This window comes from Gadus morhua, chromosome 18, assembly GCF_902167405.1.
Source record: "Gadus morhua chromosome 18, gadMor3.0, whole genome shotgun sequence".
NCBI lineage: Eukaryota > Metazoa > Chordata > Actinopteri > Gadiformes > Gadidae > Gadus > Gadus morhua.
In genome coordinates this window covers 17,581,503-17,608,514 of record NC_044065.1, presented here as the reverse complement: position 1 = coordinate 17,608,514, position 27,012 = coordinate 17,581,503, and the positions used below count along the sequence as shown (strand labels likewise).

At 45.0% G+C, this 27,012-nt stretch overlaps 2 protein-coding genes across 2 annotated transcripts in view; one reads left to right on the top strand and one right to left on the bottom strand.

The window, feature by feature from the left end:
* Positions 1-142: 142 nt before the first annotated feature.
* dclre1a (DNA cross-link repair 1A (PSO2 homolog, S. cerevisiae)) lies at positions 143-12,925 on the bottom strand. The gene is made up of 9 exons (XM_030339946.1): positions 12,063-12,925; positions 10,115-11,605; positions 9,899-10,032; positions 7,398-7,516; positions 6,695-6,835; positions 6,129-6,274; positions 4,518-4,672; positions 2,220-2,361; positions 143-923 (listed from the first exon to the last, which is right to left on the bottom strand). Exons 1-9 carry the CDS (start codon positions 12,661-12,663, stop codon positions 757-759), a joined length of 3,096 nt encoding a protein of 1,031 aa, XP_030195806.1. The 5' UTR covers positions 12,664-12,925; the 3' UTR covers positions 143-756.
* A 202-nt stretch (positions 12,926-13,127) lies between these two features.
* Positions 13,128-27,012, top strand: part of nhlrc2 (NHL repeat containing 2) — a 29,329-nt gene continuing 15,444 nt past the window's right edge. Inside the window, exons 1-6 of the mRNA XM_030339966.1 lie at positions 13,128-13,326; positions 13,794-13,946; positions 20,406-20,455; positions 21,340-21,760; positions 22,532-22,653; positions 23,026-23,155. Coding sequence (XP_030195826.1) covers positions 13,164-13,326; positions 13,794-13,946; positions 20,406-20,455; positions 21,340-21,760; positions 22,532-22,653; positions 23,026-23,155 — 1,039 coding nt within the window. The 5' untranslated portion in view covers positions 13,128-13,163. The remainder of the gene's footprint in view (positions 13,327-13,793; positions 13,947-20,405; positions 20,456-21,339; positions 21,761-22,531; positions 22,654-23,025; positions 23,156-27,012) is intronic.

The following is a 27,012-nucleotide window of genomic DNA, read 5'->3' as shown; positions in this document are numbered from 1 at the left end:
CCCATATTTATTACACAACTCTTAAGAGGATACCCCAAATAAAGTCAAGTACGACTAATGATAAAGCATACAAAAGCATTTATTAGGCTTAATTAACCCATTGACAATAGGGCGGCGGGGGGGGGGGGGGGGGGGGGGGGGGGGGGGGGGGGGGTTGTGCAATATCATTTAGTGGTATAAATGGTAACTGTAGGAAGTACAACAACATATGAATATATTCTGAACCGGGTACATATGCATCGGCGAGTACATCTCTAGAACGTCTGTAAGATACTGCTTTTATATGAAAATAGAAATGCAACTTGATTAAAAAACTGTATACTAAAAAAGGAATGCCAAGTTAAGGGGATTCCACATGATTGTTCAAACTAGATTGTGGATTATATTACAGACAGCCAATTATCCAACATTCATAGTACCTTTCAGTCGTATAACGGATGTGATGCGGCGTGTTTTGAATTCGTTACCAATGTTGTTGCAAACCATTAAAGTCAGTAAGCGAGTATTTCTTCAAGGTGATCCGTCTCAAAGTAATGCAGGTCGGTTAAGGGCCGCTGTTTTACCAGAAAATGTGATGTAGATTAGCCATAAGGTGCCATTTAAAATTGACTCCCAGTGGGAGGATCCACCCCCCAGTTGTATGACGATCATGTCCTACTGGCCACCGACTAGTGGGTAGGTACTGGTCCGTCTGCATGTAATGGCTTGGAAGCGACGTTGTATCAAGTGATGTTAAAATGGGGGACCGTCTCATGTTTAGTGGCTGGCCTTATCCCCGGCGAGCCAGTCCCTGAAGCAGCCCTCCATGGCCTTGCGGCTGGCCCAGCTGCCTGCGTTCACCGTGGGGATGATCTTCAGAGGGCGCAGCCACTGCACGAAGCGCTTCATCTCCAGGAAGCTGCTGTGCTCGCTGTAGGGCACTCCTGTCAGAAGGAAACAAACACGTTTTACAATTAATTACTGAATTGAAACAGTATATTTTTTCCAAATAATTGACTCAACAGAAATAAAATAAAGAAATTTATAATAATAATATAAAAAAAAAAAAGAATTTAAATAAAATGAAAAATAATCAACGTTTATTTTTCAATTGATTTGTGCTGTAAAACTCCATATTCAACAGGATAGCCTGCCAGACCGTGTCGTTTCACAGTCTGGGGTACCATGTGCTTGGTATTCGCACAAAGGGCGTTGTCTGTAACACTTCAGAACAGAGAGAAGATGCAAAGTTAGTGAGAGTAAAACTTTCAGGAAGCCAGCTGTCTGCCGCCGTGCCAGGACATGTTTGGAAAATAAAAGTAATTAAGAGGAGCGACGAGGGGAACGTCTGTCTGCGTCAGTCGTGTACATGTCCTCCTGTGACTGTCATTGTTTTTTAATGAACCTAGGCCCTTTCCAGGAAATTCGCCTCGCACAGGGACTCACAGCGTCTTTGATGTGGTTCATAAGATAAGGATTTACCAAACACATGGGAAAGTGGGTTTGGTCTGTGAGTTTGAGATATACAAAAAAAAGGTGAGAGTTTGTTTGAGGGGTGAGGGAAGGTTTGGTTGAGATTTGCAGGACAAACAAGTATTCTGTCACCCCTAAAATTAGCCAAAAAGTCATTTGGGAAGGTCGCCGTTTGAGGGGGCAGGGACTGCTTGAGACTGGTCCCTTGAGGAGGGAGGGGTTGGGACTGGTCCTTTGAGGAGGGAGGGGTTGGGACTGGTCCTTTGAGGAGGGAGGGCTTGAGACTGGTCCTTTGAGGAGGGAGGGGTTGGGACTGGTCCTTTGAGGAGGGAGGGGTTGGGACTGGTCCTTTGAGGAGGGAGGGGTTGGGACTGGTCCTTTGAGGAGGGAGGGGTTGGGACTGGTCCTTTGAGGAGGGAGGGGTTGGGACTGGTCCTTTGAGGAGGGAGGGTTTATGGCTGTTCCTTGGAGGGGAGGGGTTTTATGGCTGTTCCTTGGAGGGGAGGAGTTTTATGGCTGTTCCTTGGAGGGGAGGGGGTTTATGGCTGTTCCTTGGAGGGGAGGGGGTTTATGGCTGTTCCTTGGAGGGGAGGGGGTTTATGGCTGTTCCTTGGAGAGGAGGGGGTTTAGGGTTGATGGAAATGCGTGGTGGTGCTGCAGCCTTTAGGAGCTCATGAGTTTGAGTTTGTCCATCTGTTCAACCGAATTGCACGCTGTAGTTTAACAAGGCAGCGGAAACAGTGCAGCACAGAATGGTATTTATTTACCGTATAGTGTTATGTTTCCATAGATCTGGGGCCGAATGTCGTCCACTGAATCCATCTGCTTACTGAAGGTCCAGCCAGTGGGTTTGAAGGCCACCAGCCGATCGTACTGAGCAGAGAACCTGCTCAGGTGGTCCTGCAGCTTCTGCGGACAGAGGACGACATGAGGACTTAGCTGGGGAACCTTAAGAACCAGTGATATAACGCTCAGGAATATATCAGCAGTTTGACAGCATGGGCATCATGTGCATGCTGACTCCACACACACACACACACACACACACACACACACACACACACACACACACACACACACACACACACACACACACACACACACACACACACACACACACACACACACACAAATATATTTTTTAATCAATCAATTCCATTTTACCTCACTTTAGAGATACATATGCACACATTAGATAAACATATTATGTAGTGTGTGGAAAGCTGACATGAAAAGCAAGCTTGGAAAACATTATCCTTAAATCCTCTGACACTAAAACCCTGGAACCCTTTAACCCTACAATCCCCCCGACCCTAGAATACCTTAAAGTTTATAACCTCCCCAAATATATCCCAAGAAAACCAATTCAAGTCATCGTACCTTTGTGTTTTAACAAACCAAATTCTAAAAATATAAGCCTCCAAATACGATAAGATCTCCCTTTAAACAATCCCTCCCCACATAGACACTGAGCTTCCAACAGTTTGTTCCAATTAAAAACAGAAAACATCCACAGACACCTTTGTGGCGCCAACCAACCCAGCCTCATGACTACGGCTATGAATAACCTCATGTGATATGATATTCAAGGTGACCCATTCATAACAAGAAGAAAGCACGTCTTTAGAACAAGCTTGCTTTATTCCTGTCCTGGGTTCAACTTAAGAAACAGACTTGTTACCAGCCCCCCCCCCCCCCCCCCCCCCAAATCCCAGTCAGCCATTCTGGATGAAAATAAATTGCGGAAATTATAAAGAAGTCAGCCACATTATCTGCCGTTTCACAGGCAGGCCGCTGTATCCAATCGTGTTCGCTGAGCAGAGGTGACCTGAGGTGCTAATTGATCGTTGTGATTAGCATTTACTAATTAGCTGAGGCTCCTTCCTTCCCACCTGAATATGCATAGACCCCGGTCTGAATGTGATAGGGCTGTTAGGCCACCTCAGTGCGTAAGCAGAGCTCTACAAAAACAACTGGTGAACAACAGCAGCAGCAAAAGAAGTAGAGTTCCTGCAATGGGTAATGCACTTCTTAGAATGGAATCTGGGAAATAATCATCGATTCAGATTTTAAAAAAACACATTCATTTTGTCAAACTAAAATATGTTTGACTTCCATTATTTGTCTGTCCATTCAGCAGCTACTTCAGTCCCAAGCGTCCCCTGGAAGGGGTGGATACCCCGTCTGTGTTCCTTCTCAAAGTCACCTCTCTCTGGGTTTTTGGGGTGTTTCCTTTCCATTTAGGTGTTTTCGTGGGGGCTGTATGATTTGCCTCGTGAAGCCCTGTGAGGGATTTGACTGTATGTAGGTATTCAACTAATGATGTTCAGTGGAATGCGAGTATGGGAAAGCAACAACTAACTTCAACGGTCCAATTTTAAATTGAATTGATGTCTTTAGGTCATCGGGGAAATAGACTCACTGGACCCTCTTGCTACTGGGGTAAAAAAGCCTGGAGAGTTTTCAAAGGCCCTGCACAGCCAAGCCCAAACAGAGACATTTGTTCATAAATTCCAAGTTGATATTATATTTGACATTTACATTTAAGGCATTTAGCAGACTTTTAGCAGCCGTTATCCAAAGCGACGTACAACGGCTAATACATACATTGACACACCGACGGCGGAGACGACCATGCGAGGCGACAGCCAGCTCGTCAGGAGCAGTTAGGGGTGTCTTGCTCAGGGACACCTCGACACTCAGCTAGGAGGAGCCTATTAGTCATGATATTAGTCATGATATTAGTCATCCATCCAAATTGTTTTATCTGCTATGATTTATTGTTGTTTGAGGACAACATCGATCAACATAATCTGATTGGTCCAGGCTCAACTGTGCGTGTGAGAGGGTCTATTAAGCAGGCGGTTCATTTTATATGGTATGTAAAGTGCATGGGACCGGAACAAGTAGGCTAATGTTTGTGATTGGTCAGGCTTAAGATGAACACCATTGGTCAATCAGTTGTGAGGTCACTCCTACTTGTACTTATCCCAACTTTATAACATCCAGTTAAGGATAAACAATCATGGAACTTCCAAAAATCCAGGTAAACAAGGTGCACATACCTTGACATTGAGTTGCATCATGGGTAATACATGGACTTGGGCGGCCTTCCAGTCCGTGGTGAGCAGCTTTCTGATTGGCTCCGACTCCAGGCAGCACATGGTGTTGTACTTGTCCCTGGAGAGACAGACATTGGACCCAAGGGCATCTGCCAGCGCTACGGACAAAAAATAAAATACAAAATGTATCTTACAACAAAGCACAATCCTAATAAAAAAACCACACTGGAAAAACGACATTGGAACATTGTAAATATTACCTTAGAAAGACCTTGTAAACTTTACTCAACATAACCTTCTTCTAAGAATGTATTGCAGGAGGATATTCAAAATGTTAGCGCATTCACCAAATGGCATATATATATATAAATATGAATCCTACAGTTGCATACGTTCATTATAGTCAACCAAGGCCATCAACACATGACGCAGTTTGGACAAGGCCTAAGATGGCTTGTTCTTTCAACCCTTTCAACTGGTGCATCGGGCAGCGTCTGAAAGCACCAGCCATTTGTGGATGCACTGATAATTTCAGGCCCCCATGCTCTCCTGCTTCTGCTACACGAGGACAGAGGACGGGGTGCCCCCGTTCAACACAGGCCGGCTCCATTAACCAGAGCCAGAGGGGGCTAGGTAACGTAGGAGGGAACATATTTCATAAAGTCACAACACACTCGCTCTTCTCTCATAAGAGAATCCTCCAAGAGAAGAGAGGGGAAGAGGAGTGGTTCGACAGCGGGGGAAGTTGCCGTGTGGCAAAGCCATCGTCACGGTTACGCCTGGCAACATGCTTACCGGTTCCACCTGTTCCAAGACCGAAAAATATATGCGCTTTTTTAATTAAACGTCTTATTTTTAATTGCAGTAATCTGATTGTTTTTCTGCGTCAACTCATTTGGGAATTAAGGAGGTAATACGTGCATTCATTTTGGATGAATTTAAAATATTGAATTGTGAAAACGAGTTGAGTTGGACCAGACACACCAATAAAAAAGCATTGCTACACATTGCAATATATTTGTTAAAAATTGTGCGGCTTGTGCATGCCATGTTTGGAACAAATGCTATGCTACCTTAACCGACACAGGTTGTCTTCTATTGGAAAGAAACAAACGAAAAAGTAGCAGTGCAAACTGCTTCTAAAAGGTTACACCGAAGCTTCATCCCGTTACTTTCATTTAGCTAACCTGATTTTTTTAGGGCATTTTAGCAGATCCTTTTATCCAAATTTACTTACAAGTGGCAGAGTCAACCAGGCAAGGACGACTGCCAGTGCATCAGGAGCGGTTAGCTTTAGGTGCTCAGGGACACCATGAAAATCAGCTAGGAAGAGCTGGGGATCGAACTGTCCACCTTCAGGTTCCAAGTCAACCCACTCTACCTCCTGACCAATTTGAAACTTATAAAATGGTAAAAAAAAAACTCAGGATTTCCTAAAAGTGCCATCTGTTAGCCAAGACAATGGAAACGTTACCTTAGAAGACCTTGTGAACATTGCCTCAGAAAGACAACGTCAACATTAGCTAATTACAACTTGTAGACGTTACCTCAGAAGAAGACCATGTAAACATTACCTCAGGGCCGTGGAAACTTTGCAGACGTGGTAAACATTACCTAAGAAGACCTTCTCCTTGCCGATGGAGTAGGAGCCGCAGACCACCAGGGTGCGGGGGTGGAGGGCGACCAGCTCGAAGGCGGTGTTGGCGGCGAAGCTAATGGCCTCCTGCTGCCGGGGGAAGGTGTACTCAGGACTGCAGTACCTGGAGGCAGGGCAGAGACACACGCAGCACGCCGTCACTCCATGGTGTAGCGTTCGTCCCCTCGGATCTGCTGTGGGAGCTCACTGACATGGATGAAAGGCACTACAAATACAACGTTGTGTTTTGAGCGTAACTTAATCACTGAAAGCTTGGAATGTTATTCCTCAATGAACCATTGCAACCATTTTGAGAGTCAAACAATAACTATGTTCAGAGAATTAAAGTTAGAGACCAGGTAAGAGACAGGGGGAGAGACAGAAGAAGAGACTTGAAGAGAAAGACAAAGGCAGGAAAAGAGGACGACAGAGAAACGAGAGAGCGAACGAGGCAGAGGGGACAGAGGTCGAGGGAGAGAACCAGACAGAGCCCAAGAAAGAGCTCAAGAGAGAGAGAGGACGGGACATGGGGACGGCTACTGACGTGGTGTCCAGGTACAGGGTTTGGACCCCATAGCTCCGCAGCTCAGGCGTCTCCATCGTCGGGTCAGCGCGGAAGTCGCCCGTGTGGAGGACGATCTGTCCGTCCGGGAGGAAGAACAGCAACATGGCCGCTCCGGGACAACTAGGACGAGGCGAGACGGCGTGGGGAACTAGATTATCACTGAACACAATTAACCCTGTGAGGACGATGTGGTCCGTCTTACAATACTATGGAAATTAAAAACGGACACTTTATCGAAAGCCAATGGCAGTTTGTTTTAAGTGGAAGGTAGGGGGTTAGGAAACTTGCTTTTGGATGCAGGTAGACTGTAAACATTGGGGTTGGAAGCCAGAAAGTTTGAGCTGGGAGTCAAGCACCCTAGCCCCCTAGACTATCCTGCCCACAGCCATTTTATGAACTCCTCGAACACATGCATCATTATTTTTAGCAGAGCCATAATCAAGTCCCATGGTCTCAGGCACTGCGATTCATAAGTGTCTGTCACACAGAAAAGGGAATTACAATATCAAATATATTCCAGCAAGGGTTACTCATTTAAAAAAATCTGCATAAACCAATACCATGATATAGGTCCTACTGGGGCATTATCATATTGGTATTATCATATTTGTGTTGTTTTTCAGAATCTCGCTCTGTTGCGCCCTGACCACGGTGAGAGGACACCCCAACAGAGGTCACTTACTGGTTGGCCTCCATCAGGATGACCCCCACGCCGTCCACCGTCACCCTGCTGTTCATGGGCAGTATGTGGAGGTACTTCTCCTCCACCTTCAGCTTGCTCCGCACCAGGTTCCCTGTGATCTGCACCCACAGTGGAGGACCACGTTAAATCCTTGCTGCCGGGTTTACATTCACATTGAGTCAATGAGCAGAGTACACTTTTATCCAGAGTGTCATACAAGTGGGGCTGGGAACAAACAAGGCATTCAATCAAAGATCGGAATAGAGTAGCTACAAATAAAGGTTTTAGTACCCCACCTAATTTAAAAAAACGACTGAACAGAGCACAGAGTAGCCCTTGCAATCACGAATGCAACCGGGAAGAACCGGGAACCTCTCTCCCACTAGCAAACGAGTGGCCGATTGGCTCTCCCCGTTGCGAGCCATCGTCATGGTTACGCCCAGAAACGTGCTTGCGAGGGCTCCCCCCTTCACTCGCAGCGCTTAACCCCATGGCGGTCATGGTAACGGCGCTTTCTGATGGCACACTGCTACACAGCAGGAGGGTTCAACTTCCAACCGGTAGACTTGTGATTCGAAGGAGCCATCAGGGTTAGGTGGGTAGAGGCGTCCCTCAGGGCATGGGGGTGAGGTGTACCCTGCCTGCAGGCCCCGGTGAATCAGCTCAGCTGGAATCTGGTCCACTCAGAGCCACCAAGGAAGGGTTTGGCATTCTGCATTCATCTTTCAGGATTTGATTTGCATTATCCCCGAGTGCTTTTTTAAGAATTTAATAGATTTTCCACAACGAAATCTAGTTATCCATCGCCAGATGCCATGATCACACATGCAAGCGTTCTTGGTTTCACAAAAGCAATTAATTTGATTAGGAACTTATCATGTGTCTGGCATTTAAGTGCCAGATACATGTTACACATCTGATTGAGAAGCGTGTCTTTAAGGAGCAGGGAGGGCATAAAGGCACTTTGTCTCCAGGTCAGGAATAGCTAGGGCTAGAATGCAGACGTTTGGGGTCAGGCAGAGCCTTTTAGAAGCGGTTGAAAGACTCACGACCACACTTTCCTGCCCACAAATCAAAACTTTCAGTAAATTTGCTTAAAGGATAGAGATTTATTGCTGTCTGTTTGGTTTCCTCCACAACAGATAGCTTGGGACCCAGCTGGCAACGTAACCTTGTGACCCAGCCAGCCACAGTTGGCCTCTGACCCAGCGAGCCAACTATTGGATCATCACATCATCCATTTATTTCTCAACCAACTCCCTCGCCTTAACTCTGGTGTCCCCATCCTGCTTCTGGCATTACCAAAGCATTATCAAAGCTAAGAAAATCTTTAAGCTTTAGGCTAACTCCAAACACGTTGTCGACTTAAAGCCAATTTGCAAACACTAAATACACACCACAGTGTTTAATTAAAAAATAATAATTCATAATAGATCCAAAAATATAGCTTTACAGATTAGACCTTAACAATAGTGCATCTGTATTTAAAACACTCCCATGCAGGATTTGTGGACCACGTTTGAGTTGTTTATGAATGTTAACACACACACAGTGCACCATGAACACATCGTTAAACTACGTTCTCTCATACTCCTCTGGAGAGTCTGACATTGCGAAGAAGTTAAAAGCATATTTATTCATGACCAACGCAGTGAGAGTTACACAGGGGGGTATGGGAGGTGCGCCGAAAGGTGCACATTTACATAGGCTGTCTATTAAATCTGCAAATTGAAATGGTTCTTAAAAGCATTTCTCTGTCCTCGGCTTGAACCACCCACTCAAGAATAACAGCCGGTGCTTTTTATCAATCTGTTCAATTTCCACAGGCCATTCTGAACGGAGCGTTAACGACGAAAAGCGGAATCCGACTCTTGACAGAGAGAGCCAATGGGCGAATTAGAATTCACAACGCGAAGCAAGGCCAGTACTTTAGTTTAGCTGATAAGGGCTGCACACTTCCCCAGTAATGAGGGTGGAGGAGAAGCTTGTTAATGGAAAATAATAGGCCTGCATTTTACATTCATGGTTATACAGTTTCTCAAAAAAATGGCACCTATATTTTCCCTTTCAGTGCACTTTGAGTGGATGTATTTTGAGAAGCACAACATACTGCATTGCCACAATTCACAGAATATACTTTAAAGTTGGATAACTTCATTCATATATGCAGAAAGGTTTTTGAATGCCTAGGCAAATAGCCTAGTATCTATTATATTAGGGGCCCTATTGACATCAGTTGTATAACATAGCAGAAATGTTAGGTGCCTCTAACTACAATTATATATCCAGGATTTTGCTATTTTTAGCCCCAAACTCCTGGTTGTATGCTATTGGCACTTCCCGTAATTATTAATTATTATTAACATTATAAGCACATCCCAGCATGAACACACAAATTAAAACATTCCCATTATCATTTCCCATGTACATATACATTCAATGAGTAATCGCATGACTAACTACACCCCCCATGTCAGCCTGGACCAGCAGGTACCACCTACTTTGTTGCAGTAGATTGGAAAGGTGGATTTCTTGGTCAGTCCTCCGTAGTGGTCCGAGTGGAAGTGGGTGAGGAAATAAGAAAAGATCCCCTCAATCTGTCCGTAATTGAAGGCGTCGATTGCAAAGCCGGTCCCTGGATGAACAAATACATATTTAAATCATACAAACAAAATTCACACAATGATAAAAAAAATGTGTGTGTGTGTGTATGTCACCTGGGATCTTCTTGTAGAATGGACAGTGTCGAGGTCCGTCCCTGTCAGCTCCCCACCTGTTCCACCTTCCCCTGCCCCTGCCCCTCCCCCTCCCGCCTCTAGAACCTTCCCCTTGGGCACTACCTGAACCAGGACCCCCACCTTCGGCCGAGCCGGTCCCTGCGTCTGCCCGAGCACCCGTGGGACCCGCTGCCCCACTTCTGGCTCCCCTATTGCCCCGCCCCCGTCTCCCCCTCGTACTCCCACGCTGGATCCCAGCACCATTAAACGTGGGGGCGTCTGGGGCGGTGGTGGTGGCAGCTTCTAGATCCTGCGATGCACTCCCAGGCTCTCCTTGCTTCTCCTTCAGGGGCTTGAGCCCAAAGAACACCCCGATGTCGGTCTGCTTGAGGCCAGGTCCCTGGCCGGCCTTCATCTGGCTCAGGGCGGGCTTCCGAGGGGCCATTGCTTGGGTTGACGTTGAGCTGGCGGTTTGAGAAGAGCCAAGTGTTGGGTAATTGTTGTTGATGTTGCTCACGCTTTGGCAGAGCAAGCTGTTAGAACCGGTGAGGCTTTGCCGTAAACGTTCCAGAACGACGCTTTGAGGGGATTGGACGTTGGTGGCTGCAGGATTTCCATGGGTTTCTCTGTGTGTGGAGGTGGGAGTGACGCCAACAGCTGCTGTGTGTGATGGCTGATTGGAAGGTGCTGCTAATGAGAAAACTGCTTCCACCTGTGTGCTGTTGACAGGGGAGTTGGCTTGCTCTGCTCCGCGCTCGGGCGCCATGTCCGTCTCCAGGTGATCGAGGAAGTCGTTGAGGAAGTCGTCGTCGCTGAACAGCTCCAGGGACTCTTCGCTCTCGTCCTCGTTCTCCTCAGCGAGGCTCGGAGGAAACAGAGCCTTTCTTAACCCACTCCCCTCAACCACTCCCTCCACCTCGTCCTCCAGCTCCAGTTCAGCAGGCAGCTCTGAAAGAGGGGAGAAGGAGATTGACTCGTCGTCGAAAGGACAAACTTCCGGTTTGTCTGGCTGTTTCTCAGCTTCCAGGCTTCCAGGCTGCCCGTTCGCATCACAGGGCCTTGACGACACTGTTGTTTTCGTTTTTTCCACAGCCACTTTAGTTTTAGGCCCCTTCGGTGTCATCCATCCTTTCTTCTTCTTGAAGTCCTCCGGACGGGGGGAGCGTAGCAGCAGAAGGCTGTTCCGAGTGGGCGTTGAAGCAAGATGGCGACCCACCGGGGAAGCGGTGGTATTGGACTGAGAACAAGCCAACCGAGTCGGTGTTGAGGCAAGATGGCAGCGGGGATTGGGCAGAGAGGACGAAAAGATGTCCTGTGAGCTCTCCAAGGGGGACGGGGAGCGGACCCCCGAGCCACGGGGGGTCTCGCCTGCCTGAGTGAGGGAGAACAAGACGGAGGCGTTGGCGGCTCGACTTTGGGCCAGTAATGTGTGGTTGTATCTCCTGTAGTGGTTCAGGACGTTGGAGGAACACTGGATACCGTCTGGGCATTCTGTAGAAAGTTTACAAAGCAAAGTTAGTTATTGGTGAAAAACATTTCTTCCCTTCTTAATTGTCCTTTAATTGTGATCCCTAAAATCACCCTGGATGTCCTTTCTGTTTAAGTGGGCTTTATAAATAAACTTGCCAGTTTTCTTTATTTTTTATTTAATTTTTTGTTGTAATATTACAATATATGAGATCTACAAATAATTACTAATATGAGTATATTTTGTAAAATATGATACAATATACTGGCTGTATATTCAATTATTATCAAAATGTTATGACATTTGGGCCATATTTAAAGATTAAAAAACAATGTGCTGTGTGTACAAACAGCAAGTCATACAATGGCAAGGCAAATAACACGTTTACTTCAACAACCTTTACTGACACCATTTGTTTTGCATACTATAACCATTCATTTCAAACATAACAAAACCAGATGGATATCAACATGCCTTTACCTAGGGTATCGTCCCTGGGGATGTCAAGGCATTCTGTCACATGCCCTATTTCAGACTTTCCCACAAGGATGGAGAAGGGCATCTGACAAATGGGACAGAAATCACTTTCTGAAGCTCCATCACCTGTAGGCTCCGGTCTATGTGGGCAGAGAGTATGTGACGCGGTGGCAGCCTCTTGGTCGCTTTGGCCAAGATTAATAACAGAGAAATCTCCATGGCTAATACTAACAGGGTGGTTTAACGATGTGTGAGGGACATTTCCATTCCTAATACTACCAGTGTTGTTTACAGATGTGTGAGGGACATTTCCATTCATTATACTACTAGATTTGTTTACAGATGTGTGAGGGACATTTCGATTCCTAATACTATCAGTGTGGTTAACAGATTTGTGAAGGACATGTCCTTTGTTAATACTCCCAGTGATGTTTATAGATGTGTGAGAGACATGTCCATTGCTAATACTGCCATCTGACTTCGATGAGGAACAGTTGTTTTTCTTGGAGGTTTTTTTGGAATGGCTTGCAGATGCAGTCTTCTTTTTCTTCCTGAGGGGTTTGTATTCCCAGATGTCATCTTCGCTATCGTCTGTGTGGGGCATTTGGGGACCAGAGGATCCTGGATTGTTGTGATGGCTCTGGAATCCCTGTAGTAGAGCGGCTATGTACTCTTAATAACATCGCGTTATATGTTAAAACGCTCCGTATCGTGTCCGCTTCACGGAGGAAGGTCGGCGGTCCTCGACGCGGACGTCGCGATGATAATACGACATTTATAACGGAATTTATCGTTCATAAGACGGTAATTACACGATCAAAACATTTGCGCCACTGAGCGACTGTCAAAGGTAAATACAGGAAGGGAACAGCATAACCACTTTCGTCACAATTTTAACTTTTGTCAATTATTGAATCGCAAATAAAACTAAAAATAACGTAATTAAAATTCAGTATAAATAATCACGCTTTTAAATCGAGATTTTTTCTATTTTATTCTTTGTCCTGCGTAATATTTAATCGGATATTTTTATTTTAGCGAAATCACATAGTTGAATCACTGAGATGTCTCTACCCGCCCTGCTCCTCTTCTGGTAGTGAGACGATGGCGTCCCAGAGCAGTCTGTCTGATCTGTTTCCTCTCCAGACCCAGCTCGACACCGCCCTGACGGAGGCCACAACTCAAACAGAGAAAGAAAAGATCGTCTATGAATATCTGAATAAGTTAGAAGAGAGTGGAGATCTGAAGATATCCGATTTCCAGCCAGGTAGGAGACCACAACAAGACCGCTGGCTACTCACAACAACAGTGCTGCTCATGGGTGACAGTAAACATATAGGCTAGTGGACTCTGGATCACAGTGGACTTCATCAACTTATTTAAATGTAAACAATATATAACATAATATAGACCTTTTATATTATAGTGATTCCTGTGTGCATACTTTGTGTTCAAAGTTTCGTTCGATTGGTCAACTTTATCAACAGTGTGGATTGCCCCACTGTCATGAAGCTTCAAACCAGCATAACCAAAGATTTGGGTTTTGGGTTAATTTTTGATTGCAGCATATATCCGTAGCTTTCACATATAAAAAAACCTCTTGTTGTGTTTGTCCCGACATAAAAAATACATGTTTATGTTCCAGCACATCAGTCACTATCTTCGTTGGGTAAATAAAATGCACCAATGCATCAAAAATATGCTAATCCCCCCCCCCTACCCCACTCTCTGCAGGCCTGGAATGGTTGAACACAGAGGGGCCGCTTTCTTTGGAGAAGGAGCTGTCCGGGAAGGTGGTGGTCCTGGACTTCTTCACGTACTGCTGCATCAACTGCATGCACATCCTGCCTGACCTGCACCGCCTGGAGAACACTCACTCTGTCACGGGTAGGTCGGGGTTAACTTCATCACCATTTACGCCTATTTCAGATTATATTCCTGAAACTAACATACCCAAAGTTAAAGTATATCTCCACAACTGCAAAGGCTTTAATATGTTATCTTGGTACAAAAAGGAATATAGATTGTTGTGCAAGTGAAATATCCAATGAGGTGGTTAGAGTGAATAATGTGACAACACAGCATGAGTGGAAGATTGTATTTCGCCGGAAATAAATATTGTGTTTCAGATTGAATTCCACCTAGTGAACAATCAGTTGTAAGCCCTATAGTGCTATGGGGCCATAGCACAACATCTGATGAGTACCTGGGTCAATATTTGATGCCAATAAAGTGAGGTAGAGCAAAGATGGAGAGGTTTAAGTAGAGGTAGGTTTAGGCAAAATCTTGAATTATATCAATGAATCCAATGCAATAATTGACAATATAAACTTTGAGGCACGAACAGGTAGATATCTTGAAAACCCATTGTACAATTTTGAAACTTGACCCCTTTATTGAAAAGTCAGGGCGATTAGAATAGAATGACTTCAAGCCGAACAATCGCAATTGCAGCATTTGGCCACCAGATGTCTCATAGAAGGCAATTTTTCCTCTGAAACTGCCTCCTCTATGCAATTATTATAAACACCATGTTCAGTTGCAAAATATTGCATGATCCTGGATTGTCTGTGCAGGTGGTTTATGCGATCAAACACAACTTTGATGACAAAAAGTATTTTGTTGAGCTAACAATGGTTATGATATACCAACAGTTGAGAATCTATCTGCTTCCTCATGTGTTTATATGCCTTAAGATTTTTTTGCAAATGGGTGAGAGGAGCTTTACCCAAATTTGGACCAATTTGGAATAAAAAGGTTGAACAACCCAACAGGATTGTACTTTAAGTTCAGCTAAACGCACACTTTCTTTAGTCCCAAATATTTTAGACAACCTTTTCTTGGAATCATGTTCTCTTATAATTAATAAATAAATACATTTTATAAATGTATTTCTGAAAACTCAAACATTGTTTTGTCAATCATACCGGTATACCTGCACGGTAGTTATGTGTCCATAACTACCTGTACCAACCACTAAATTGGCCAACCTTGGCTCCATTGTTTGTCCATTGGTTGCTTCGTGTCAGGTGACGCTTCACTGTTGGCTGTTACTGTGCAGGGGTTTTGCGTTTGATATCATCGAGGGCACTCTGTTCTATAAAGCATCACTGGAATGTGTGTTCACACGAGCATATGCACCCAGTGACCCAGAGGGCTGAGAACAGCAGCCGGCGTCTCCTCCAGGCCCCCTGAGGAACTCTTTACCTCTGCTGCAAAGTGAACCCGCTAGCATACATTGAATCTCTCATTAGGGCCACTTTGTAACCCTGCACCCTCCCATGGTTATTATAATACCTCGTTAACTCAAAGCACACTCTGGCGGTTTGATTGAAAGTGATAGTGGTATGGTTTTATAACGAGTTCATCGTGTCTCCATAGTACTGAACTCACCTCCTGTAATGTCGTTCATTCTGCAAGATATTGACGGTATAATCAACAAGCAATGAATATTAAGGAAAAACATGAAGTACCCAATAGACCATAAACTAAACAAATGTACTGTTTCATTTGTATTCAAAATGCAGATAATAGCACACACAGCCAGTTACGCACAATGAAACGATCACATAAATACGCTGACAAATTCAAGTCTACAATTGTATACAATGTTCGAATGCAACCATATTGCATCAACAATAAATAAAGCATTGAGCATCGTATTGTAATCCCGTAACCTGGCGAAGGACTGGTCGAATGCCACTATCCGTAATCTCTTTGAAAGGGGCCGCTGAGGCAACATCATAGCTCTGTCTTCTGTCCAGTCGCCACACACACACACACACACACACACACACACACACACACACACACACACACACACACACACACACACACACACACACACACACACACACACACACACACACACACTGGCTAACACACTTACACGTAAAGACAGACACACCATTTCCACACACCAACCAACATGTTCCTGCTGATACACTTAAAGATCAAGACATACACACCATTTAAACACAAAGAATCGTACAGGCCTCATGTACACTAAGACCCTTACACACCATAGACATTTACACACTATCACACCCATACAACATACACTACATCCAATGCACATACACACCCACAGCAAAATATACGCAGAACACACTGTAAGGACACAAAAGCAGCTTGCAGGCACAGCAACACTAAACATTATCTAGCCTTATCTTTGGCACAACGGCCGGTACATTCTGTTTGCTGCTGTGCCCAATGAGGTGTGAGAGCCATGGTCACCCCATCCCAACCCCACCACCCTGCCCTCATCTCCCTACCCCAGCATCCTCCCAATCTGTGCTGGTACCAAGCCTGCTGGCTGGGTTTTACAGGAAGCAAATAGTAACGCAGTATGGCGGTGTTGGCACTTTCTTTCTGACGGCGTCAGTGCTGCCTAGCGCTATTTCGGATTTACTCAAATAAGTGACGTGAATCCTCTATTCATGATTTTGTCTGTGGTACTTGCTGCACAAAGAGGATGTTAGGTTGGAGAATAATATAATAATAAGTCCCTTATAACCTCAGCACCTTTGTTACCTACAGATATCTATTTGTGTATCTGTGTACCATATCGATTTGACTATGCTTGTGTAGTAATAATAGAGTGGATTTTTAAGTTAAAATGAAAATTGAACCCTCCCTAAAGTTGTATATTTCAAAAGCATGACAATGGCAAACACACTCTTGCTAAAGTCTGTACCCAACTTGTAAGCCTGACAGCAGGAACAATAGCAGTGGGTAATCAGCTCAGCTTTTACTGGTCTAAGTCATACAGATTCATACACTAACACAGTCTTTCCCAAAGACTGGGTCGCGACCCACATGTGGGTTGCGGGATATCTGAATTGGGTATAATAATTTTTTTTTTTTTTTATAACAAAATATATATATATTTTTTTTTACACATTAACATTTGAAAAAACTTTCAACAAGAAGCATGTTTTTTGATAGTACTGAATGTTTGTATTGTTCTGATAATTTTACCTTTAACATTGAATCTAGTTGAAAGGCTAATGTACGTTGTGTTTGTTTTACTGATGAGAGGAAATAAAAACAATGAGATAGCCAAAACAAGGAGATGTTAACTCCGCCTAAACGCATTTCTTTGGTCTCATTTATAAAGTATTTAATACTTGTTATGTTTTCAATAGCAAGTGCATCAAATTAAGTTGTGATTCATCTCTTCGAAATGGCTGGTTTAATATGGAACCAAAGGATTTTGAAAATAAAAAGCCATTGAATTCTAAGCACTGAATATTTGCACTGGATTTTTTGTCTATGAATTTAACTCTTCAAATGTTCAATAAATCCTATTCAGCTTTATTTTTCAATGTTAAAAATTCAAAATCAAATATTCAACGTTAAAAAATTCAACGTAAATATTTTCAACGTCCCCAAATTCAACATACCAAATTCAGCTGCAAAATTCAATGTCGGAAAATTCAGTATTAACATCTGGGGACCCAAGGAAGAGCAATCAATCCTAGATGCTAGATCGCGGTCAAGCAAGGAGAGCGGGAAGAGCGTCACTTGATTCTGCCTTCTGGATACAAACGTTACTTTGAAACAGCGTTTTACACAGTAGCCTATATTAGGAAATGCTCAAAGGTAAATCAACGTCATTAAACACTGACTAGCTTTTTATGGGGAGAGAAGCAATGGTGGTGGACCTTACTAAACGCCCATCCATTGTATCGGTTGTAAAATGCTAATCAAATCAAATCAAATGTATTTATTAAGCACATTTAATAACAAGGTGAGGGGGGGGGGATCTTATGTTTTATTTATGTTTTTGTTATACTGCACACCGTTTTTAGTTTTTTTTACTGCAGTATAAAGTAAACAAACTAATGCCTGTGTGTGTGTGTGTGTGTGTGTGTGTGTGTGTGTGTGTGTGTGTGTGTGTGTGTGTGTGTGTGTGTGTGTGTGTGTGTGTGTGTGTGTGTGTGTGTGTGTGTGTGTGTGATTGCAGTGACTTGGGTGGATTTCATCCTCATTTCTGTATCATGTCAGTCGGTGCGGAATAGTGTTGGCTCTGCGCGCTCGTTGCGCTCTTGTTATGCCACCACAGAGGCATATCAACCGTTTTGCTCCAGCCACTTAACGTGCATTCGGTGTCACAAAAAGAATACCCTGGAGTTGAAAATATTTACATTGAATTTTTTAACGTATTTGATTTTGATTTTTTAACATTGAATAATAAAGCTGAATATGATTGATTGAGTTAAATTCATAGGCAAAAAATCCAGACCCGTTATTTCAATACATACATATTCAGTGCTTAGAATTCAATGGCTTTTTATTTTCAAAATCCGATGGCACAGATTTACTTCCATGGTTTAAGTTCATATATAAGGGGATGCGGAATTGGCAGTGAAAACGTTCAGGATTGTTAATTTATGCTCAAATTTGTTCTCCTCCCGATTTTATAGATAAGGCCTATTGTGTATTGGGTCACGATGGTTTGTAATTTAAAAAAAAATGAGTCCCCAGAAAAAAAGGTTGGGGAAACACTACACTAACAGACTTAATAAAGTAATTACTTTATAGCCGTTTTCAGACATGTCCTCCGCATTCTTTTAGATAATTGGATCAGGAGGACTGTAACTATTATTATGTTATGTTGCCCACTCAGACTTGAGTTCAACCAAACAACGACGTAGGGTGATTCAATATCATTCAAGATCTTTGGTTGGATAGAGGTATAATTTAATATGGGGGATGAATTGAACAAATGAGTTGCACTCTTTGTCTGTAAATTTTGTGGCTGAGTTTCAAAGCTCTGTTTTTTGTGTAGGAGCAGCACTCGGACAGTGCAACCTCATTCTGGTATTACGTAACTCAAAATGGATGGTAAATTGAATGCATTTATATAAAGAGAAGATACACATGTCAAATAAGATAGATATTAAATAAAGAATCCATATACACAACAAGCCGTTACAATGTAAATAGAATGAAGATGTACACTTGAGAGTAGACATTATTCAAAGATTCTGGTGCATTATTGAAACTAGGTAGATTAAGATGAATAAGTAGGGGGGATGGGAACAATGCATGGAACATGAAGCTCTCCTTAGTAACACCGTTGCATAAGGTTTGCTAATTAAGGGGCACTTATGTAAGGCTTGCCGCCTTCAACGGGCACACACACAGGCCCAGACACACAGTGTGATCAATCTGGCTCCTTGGGTCCATAACTAAAATGAGCCTGCTGTTTTGACAGGACTGAGGGATTCTTCTGAAAAGCCGACTGGAGGTCTAGGGTAGCCCCTGAGGATCACAGAGCTCATTGGTGCTCTGTGCAAATCAGGGGAGGTTTGTCGAATATCTCCCCGGTTGCTTCTGTTGTGATGTCATGGAGCCTGTTTTCAGAGATGAATGGGCAGTATTTGTATGGCTCTATTTCTGTCCCCATGGCCACTCGGAGAGATTTTTCATTTTCTTTTTGATATACTATCTGATTGATTTTATTTTTGTCTTCTGTGGAGAGGACAGTGGGTTAAATAAAAGAGAGGGCATCATGACATCTAGCAAAGGGTTTAGCTGGGTATCAAAACTGTTGTTGCTTGCTACAAGACATATTGAAGCCTGGGTCAGCGAACTGGCAGTTTCAGCCACTTTGCCGTTGTTTTTTTGTATTTTTATTTGCTCTCTGCACAAAAGAATTGCGAGCCTTGTATGTATTCACATTGTCCCTCGACGTCACATTTCACTCCTCTTCTGCCTCCCATTCCTTCTCCTTTTTTCCTCCTTCTCTTCCTACACCCCGTTTTCTCCAGCGTCTCCTTTCTCTTCATCCTTCTTCTCCTTCCACCCCCTCCTCTTCCTTTTTGAAGTTACCATTTTACAGTCACATGAACTGTTATCATGTTGTCCTTTTACCTTCCAGTGTGGGGCAATCTACCAGACAAGCGATTGTTTATTACCCAGGCTTTTTTACCTGCCAAAGGGTCAAATGTAATAGTCAATGTAAAAATACAAATAATGGTATGAATTATATGCATGTTTCCTCCGAAGAAAGATTTATTTTGGTATTTTTTGATTAACAAAGATAAAGAGCAGACGTTGATTTGTTACAATACGTTTGTTATTAAAGTATAAATTTGTTCACTTTCCAGTACCACAGTTGTGGCCTCAGGCTGAGTTCCAATATTTCTTTATCAGATAATTGTTTGAACAGGGAGGGAATATATACTCATGTGTTGTCAAAGTGGGCAGTTGAACTTTGAGCATTTTTTTATCAAACTTTTAAATCACTCTGCTAACGTTTGTTTATCCTGCTTGTCTCCCCATCCATCCATCCACTGCTTTGTCCTATCGTCCATACACTGGGATATCCACCTCTAGATGGGCTGGTTATTGTGGGTGTACACTCCGCCAAGTTCCCAAATGAAAAGGTAAGTGTCCGATTTGTCGTGAGCCATGTATGTAAAACCAGTTTCAATGATACTTTACCTAAACCCACGCTGGGTACTTGAAAATAACAGCACTATTTGAAAGCCGGCTTAGACCCTTGTTTTTTATATCTGCACAAAAAATGACATTACATTTCACTCCTCTTCTGCTTCCAATCCTTCTCCTCCTTTTTTTCCTCCTCCTCTTCCTCTTCCCCCTCTTACTTTTCAACTCCTTCACCTCCGCCTTCATCCTGACTCTTCCTCCATTTCCTGTCTCCTGCTACTCGTCCTTCTCCCCCTCCTTCTTTTCAACTCCTTCCCCTCCACCTCACCCTGCATCCTTCCTCCTCCTCCCCCTGCTTCTCCTCCTCTTCCCCCCTCCTGCTCCTCCCCTCCTCCTCCTCCCCCTCCACCCCCTCCTCCTCCTCCTCCTCCTCCACCTCCTCCTGCACCTCCTCCTGCTCCTCCTCCTGCTCTTCCTCCTCCTCCTCCTCCACCCCCTCCTCTTCCTCCTCCTCCTCCTGCTCCCACTCCTCCACCTCCTCCTCCCCCTGCTTCTCCTCCTCCCCCTCCACCTCCTCCTCCTCCTGCTCCTCCCCCTCCTCCTCCCCCTCCTGCTCCTCCTCCTCCTCCTGCTCCTCCTCCCCCTCCTCCACCTTCTCCTGCTCCTCCTCCCCCTCCTTCTCCCGCTCCTCCTCCTCCTCCCCCTCCTCCTCCTCCTCCTCCTCCTCCTCCCACTCCTGCTCCTTCTCCCGCTCCTCCTCCTCCTCCCCCTCCTCCTCCTCCTCCTCCTCCTGCTCCTCCTCCCCCTCCTCCTCCCCCTCCTCCTACTCCTCCCCCTCCCCCTCTTCTTCCTCCTCCTCCTCCTCCCCCTCCTCCTCCAGGTGCTGGACAACGTGCGCAGTGCCGTGCTGCGCTACGACATCCGCCACCCGGTGGTGAACGACGGCGAGGCGCGGCTGTGGAGCGACCTGGAGGTGACCTGCTGGCCCACCCTGGTGCTGCTGGGGCCCCGGGGGAACCTGCTCTTCTCCCTGGTGGGCGAGGGCCACCGCCAGCGGCTGCCCCTCCTGGCGGGCGCCGCCCTGCGGTACTACGGCGAGCGGGGGCTGCTGACGCCGCAGGGCGTGGGGCTGAAGCTGTACCGGGACTCCCTGCCGCCCACGCTCCTCTCCTTCCCGGGGAAGGTCGCCGTGGACGACGGCGGCGGCGACCACGACGGGAAGAGGCTGGCCATCGCCGATACCGGGCACCACCGGATCCTGGTGGTGTCGTCCACGGGGAGGCTGCTGCACACCGTGGGAGGTAGGGGGTCAGAGTCAGGGGTCAGGGGTCAAGGGGTTGGGGTCACTCCAGACGTCCTGCTAGATGCCTAAAAACGACAGGTTCTGTCTTTTCGAGAATGTCCCAAGAAATATGTACAGTACTCGATTTTTGTTTTATTTTTTTTATTTATGTATAAGAAGGTATTTTATTGGTGCTCGTGTTCTTTTGGATGCTTGCCTTCCTTTTACTGCTTTTTGTTCAGTCTGATCCTGCTGTCAAATAATTCCTTTGATTGCACCTTTGTTGTACCTTTTGTATCACATATGCAACAACATATGGAGATAAGCCTGATCATAAATTCAAGTCAGTTCATGTCAAGTTAATGTTGCCACGGCATTTTCTGTTTTTGCAAACGCGATGGGCTGTGCTGCGTGTCAGCTGTGTGCATGCGGTCGCTGATTGAACGGATAATGCCCTGAAGGCTTCATAACAGCAGAGGGGCGGTTATGTACCGTGGTCATTTTTATCAATGGGAATTGTTTTGCTGACTGCTTTTGCATAACTGAGCGCCTCGGGTCGCCGTGTTGCAAACCCGTTAAACTCAAAAAAAGCCCCCCTACTTAATTGTATGTTTAGATATAGATGTTCTATGGTTGACTTGACACAGTAGGAGGGCGATTCACACTGCTCTGGTTACTCTGGCCTTCCACAAAGAGGCTGCACAGTGCAGTGCTCCCCGCAGGTCATCGATGTGATTGCCACCCAAATCCCGCATGCTTCAGGGTGCCGCTCACATCTGCTATGTCACAGGTCCGGGGAGCGGGAGGCGTGACGGCGACCTGTCGGAGGCGACCTTCTATGCACCGCAGGGCGTGGCCATGAGGGGCGACCTGGTGTACGTGGCAGACACCGAGAACCACCTGATCCGCAAGGTCAGCCAATCAGCAGCCTCCTGAACTCGAGTTAGTGGTTCCCAACCACTGGGTCGAGAGCTTACTCTGGGACTCCTTATTTGCATATGGGGGTCCTGGAAGATTGCTGACATACAAGCTATATTTATTTATGCATTTTCATTATAAAAATAAATAGCTTTTAAGATTTATTTTAGATAACATAAGATGGTGCTTAATCACCTAACATGGCGTGTCACATTAGACCAGTAGAAGGGTAGAACGTAGCGAGAGATGTAGCGATGTGGGAATTACTACTTCTTACTGTGAGGCTTGTGCATACCTTCTAAGGGCCGTTGATATAACAGGCAGATGACGGTGGGTTATAACAATGTGTCTGTGTGTGTGTTGTAGATTGACCTGTTGACAGGGAGAGTCACCACCATAGCTGGGGACGGCACTCAGGGAACCGACAAAGAAGGCGGAGCCATGGGACCCCAGCAGCCAATCAGCTCTCCTTGGGATGTGTGCCTGGGAACCGCGGGTAAGACCTGAACAATTTGTTTATATTATTTATTTACTTACTCAATGATATATATAATTATATCATATCAGCATACACAATTCCTATGGAATAGAGAGGAATTTTAGAGAGGGAAGCAAATGTTTTGCGATGTTTTGACAGGCTTTTTAATTTATTATTATACTGTTAGTTTCAAGTGATTAGTTTGAGTAAGGTTATGAGTAAGTATAAAAAAGATAATAACAAGGATGTTGACATTTTCTCACTCTCATGATCCTCAATTTAAAGGCCCACTATGCAACTTCGGGCATTCCTTGGCTGTTTTCTTGATTTTGGCACGCACATTTCTCTACACAGCGCCCCCTACAGCTTCGTAGTAGATATTTCACAACACTGTCGTAACAACTCGTTGACGACCCTTCCCCATGCACTTCTACGCGAGCCATGTGCATTTGTTTTCAAAGAAGCCGGCGAATGCGTGGAGCCATGTCCGAAGTAGATGTTCATAAAGTGTAGGCAAGGTTATACATTTTTAAAATGGTGTATTTGTATTGCAATAAACATAAATCCATCCTTTTTTATAGTTGACGGGGAGAATTTATATCCTAGATTATAATTGTTATATCTTAGGTTGAACAGAACAATCAGTGTAAGAGGTTTGGCCAACATAATAATCTAAATAAACAAGAACCTGGATTCGGGGATTCAGTCTGTATCTGGGGGACGAGACGGACGAACAGCAAAACACCCATGGAAACAAAGGTGTTTATATGGTTGCAACCAAGCAAGCTAGAAACATACAGGGCTCACAACAAAACGGTCGAGAAAACAATTTTTACAGGGCTCACAACAAAATGGTTGAGCAAACACATTTGTACAGAGACTATCAACATCAAGAATACCACGAAGACAAAGTTCACCCAAGGGTACTTTCAATTTCAAAAGCAACACGGCCGAGTCGGCGTCTGATTTGCAGTCTTCTTTTTCTTTCAGTTCACGCTATTCCTGAAAAGCTTGCCCAAAGTTTACTCGTGTCTGGCCTCTCTGTCGGTCAGTCTCCCTTTTCTCTTCTTCTGTTCCTCCGACATTGGGTTTCTCTGTCTCTTTTTAGTCGGCTGATCTATGATGAATATAACAATCCCTTAGTTGTTTGTGTTTATATCGAGCCGGTTCCGTGTTTCGGGGTCTGTGCCGTAAAGCACCACGCCCGGAGTTCAGAACTTTCAACGCGTGACGCTTAGCGACGATAGCCAATCAGCGTGGAGCTTGACCCGACGTCACTGACAGAGAGTAGTGACCCTTGCACAGAAGGATACGGCCGACATCTTTCTTTATTCTGGGTGGAAATAGTAACATAGTTACGCCATTAAATGCGTTTATGGAAACATTTTTAGCGAGAAATGTGCATTTTACTTTCATAATGTTCGCTCGGTAAATGTGAAGGATGTTTGGTTCGATAGTTATGACGAAGAGTGAACGCTCCGTTCACTTGCATGGACAGCGTCTCTGGTTGCTAAGCAACCTCAACGTCTTGGCGGACTATTTCTCTGCTGATCAACACTACGAATGCTGGAAACACACCAGACACACCATGTGAAGTTATTTAACCCGATTATCGTTATTTATGAGTCTTTAGCCCAAGTGAAGGAGTTCAAGTACCTCGGGGTCTTGTTCGCGAGTGAGGGTACTATGGAGCGTGAGATTGGCCGGAGAATCGGAGCAGCGGGGGCGGTATTGCGTTCGCTTTACCGCACCGTTGTTACGAGACTCTGTCCATGCAAGTGAACGGAGCGTTCACTCTTCCTCCATTGGGAGGTGTTTCAGGCACGTCCAGTGGGGAGGAGACCTCGGGGAAGACCCTGGACTAGGTGGAGACCTCGGGGAAGACCCTGGACTAGGTGGATAGATTATATCTCAACACTGGCCTAGGAATGCCTCGGGATCCCCCCGTCAGAGCTGGTCAATGTGGCCCGGGAAAGGGAAGTCTGGAGCCCCCTGCTTGAGCTGCTCCCCCCGCGACCCGACCCCGGATAAACAGATGACGATGAGATGAGATCGTTATTTATATCCGAGATTATTTAATCTAACCCGATCTAAACTGTATCATGCACCCAAACACGGCGGCGTTTGGGTTTCCTACCTCGGACTCTAGCGCAGCCACATGCGCGTTGGGCGCGTTGAACCATTTTTGTGACACACAATGATCAAGCGTCAGGTTAGGCGCGTTAGCGTTATCCAACGCGAGTAACGCGGTTGGTGTGGCCGTACCATTAGTCGATTGATCCATGATGAATGCAACAATTGCCTCGCAACTGGCTGTTTATATCTAGCCGGTGCCATGTTTGGGTGTGTGTCTGTGCCGTAAAGCATTTTCGAAACTACAATCTGACTACATTTTCGAGGATACTTCCGTTGCGTCACATCCGGATTGTGTCGGTCCGAACAGAGCAAGTTGCATATGCGCTTTTTCACTGGAGAGGCGACATGGGTAAATGACACACCCACCAATCGACCCAGAAATGGATGCAGAACCATCAGCATAACTCTCAACCTGCATACTTAATGTAATTTTGGCTAAAAAAGTTGCATAGTGGGCCTTTAAAGGCCCACTATGCAACTTCGGGCATTCCTTGGCTGTTTTCTTGATTTTGGCACGCACATTTCTCTACACAGCGCCCCCTACAGCTTCGTAGTAGATATTTCACAACACTGTCGTAACAACTCGTTGACGACCCTTCCCCATGCACTTCTACGCGAGCCATGTGCATTTGTTTTCAAAGAAGCCGGCGAATGCGTGGAGCCATGTCCGAAGTAGATGTTCATAAAGTGTAGGCAAGGTTATACATTTTTAAAATGGTGTATTTGTATTGCAATAAACATAAATCCATCCTTTTTTATAGTTGACGGGGAGAATTTATATCCTAGATTATAATTGTTATATCTTAGGTTGAACAGAACAATCAGTGTAAGAGGTTTGGCCAACATAATAATCTAAATAAACAAGAACCTGGATTCGGGGATTCAGTCTGTATCTGGGGGACGAGACGGACGAACAGCAAAACACCCATGGAAACAAAGGTGTTTATATGGTTGCAACCAAGCAAGCTAGAAACATACAGGGCTCACAACAAAACGGTCGAGAAAACAATTTTTACAGGGCTCACAACAAAATGGTTGAGCAAACACATTTGTACAGAGACTATCAACATCAAGAATACCACGAAGACAAAGTTCACCCAAGGGTACTTTCAATTTCAAAAGCAACACGGCCGAGTCGGCGTCTGATTTGCAGTCTTCTTTTTCTTTCAGTTCACGCTATTCCTGAAAAGCTTGCCCAAAGTTTACTCGTGTCTGGCCTCTCTGTCGGTCAGTCTCCCTTTTCTCTTCTTCTGTTCCTCCGACATTGGGTTTCTCTGTCTCTTTTTAGTCGGCTGATCTATGATGAATATAACAATCCCTTAGTTGTTTGTGTTTATATCGAGCCGGTTCCGTGTTTCGGGGTCTGTGCCGTAAAGCACCACGCCCGGAGTTCAGAACTTTCAACGCGTGACGCTTAGCGACGATAGCCAATCAGCGTGGAGCTTGACCCGACGTCACTGACAGAGAGTAGTGACCCTTGCACAGAAGGATACGGCCGACATCTTTCTTTATTCTGGGTGGAAATAGTAACATAGTTACGCCATTAAATGCGTTTATGGAAACATTTTTAGCGAGAAATGTGCATTTTACTTTCATAATGTTCGCTCGGTAAATGTGAAGGATGTTTGGTTCGATAGTTATGACGAAGAGTGAACGCTCCGTTCACTTGCATGGACAGCGTCTCTGGTTGCTAAGCAACCTCAACGTCTTGGCGGACTATTTCTCTGCTGATCAACACT

Coding starts and splice junctions, on each gene's coding strand:
- dclre1a (XM_030339946.1), bottom strand. CDS start 12,663: ATGCCCCACACAGACGATAGCGAAGATGACATCTGGGAATACAAACCC. Junction 10,033..10,114: donor ATTCTACAAGAAGATCCCAG/GTGACATACACA, acceptor TTGTTCATCCAG/GGACCGGCTTTGCAATCGAC. Junction 4,673..6,128: donor CAAGGAGAAGGTCTTCTTAG/GTAATGTTTACC, acceptor TTTTGTCCGTAG/CGCTGGCAGATGCCCTTGGG.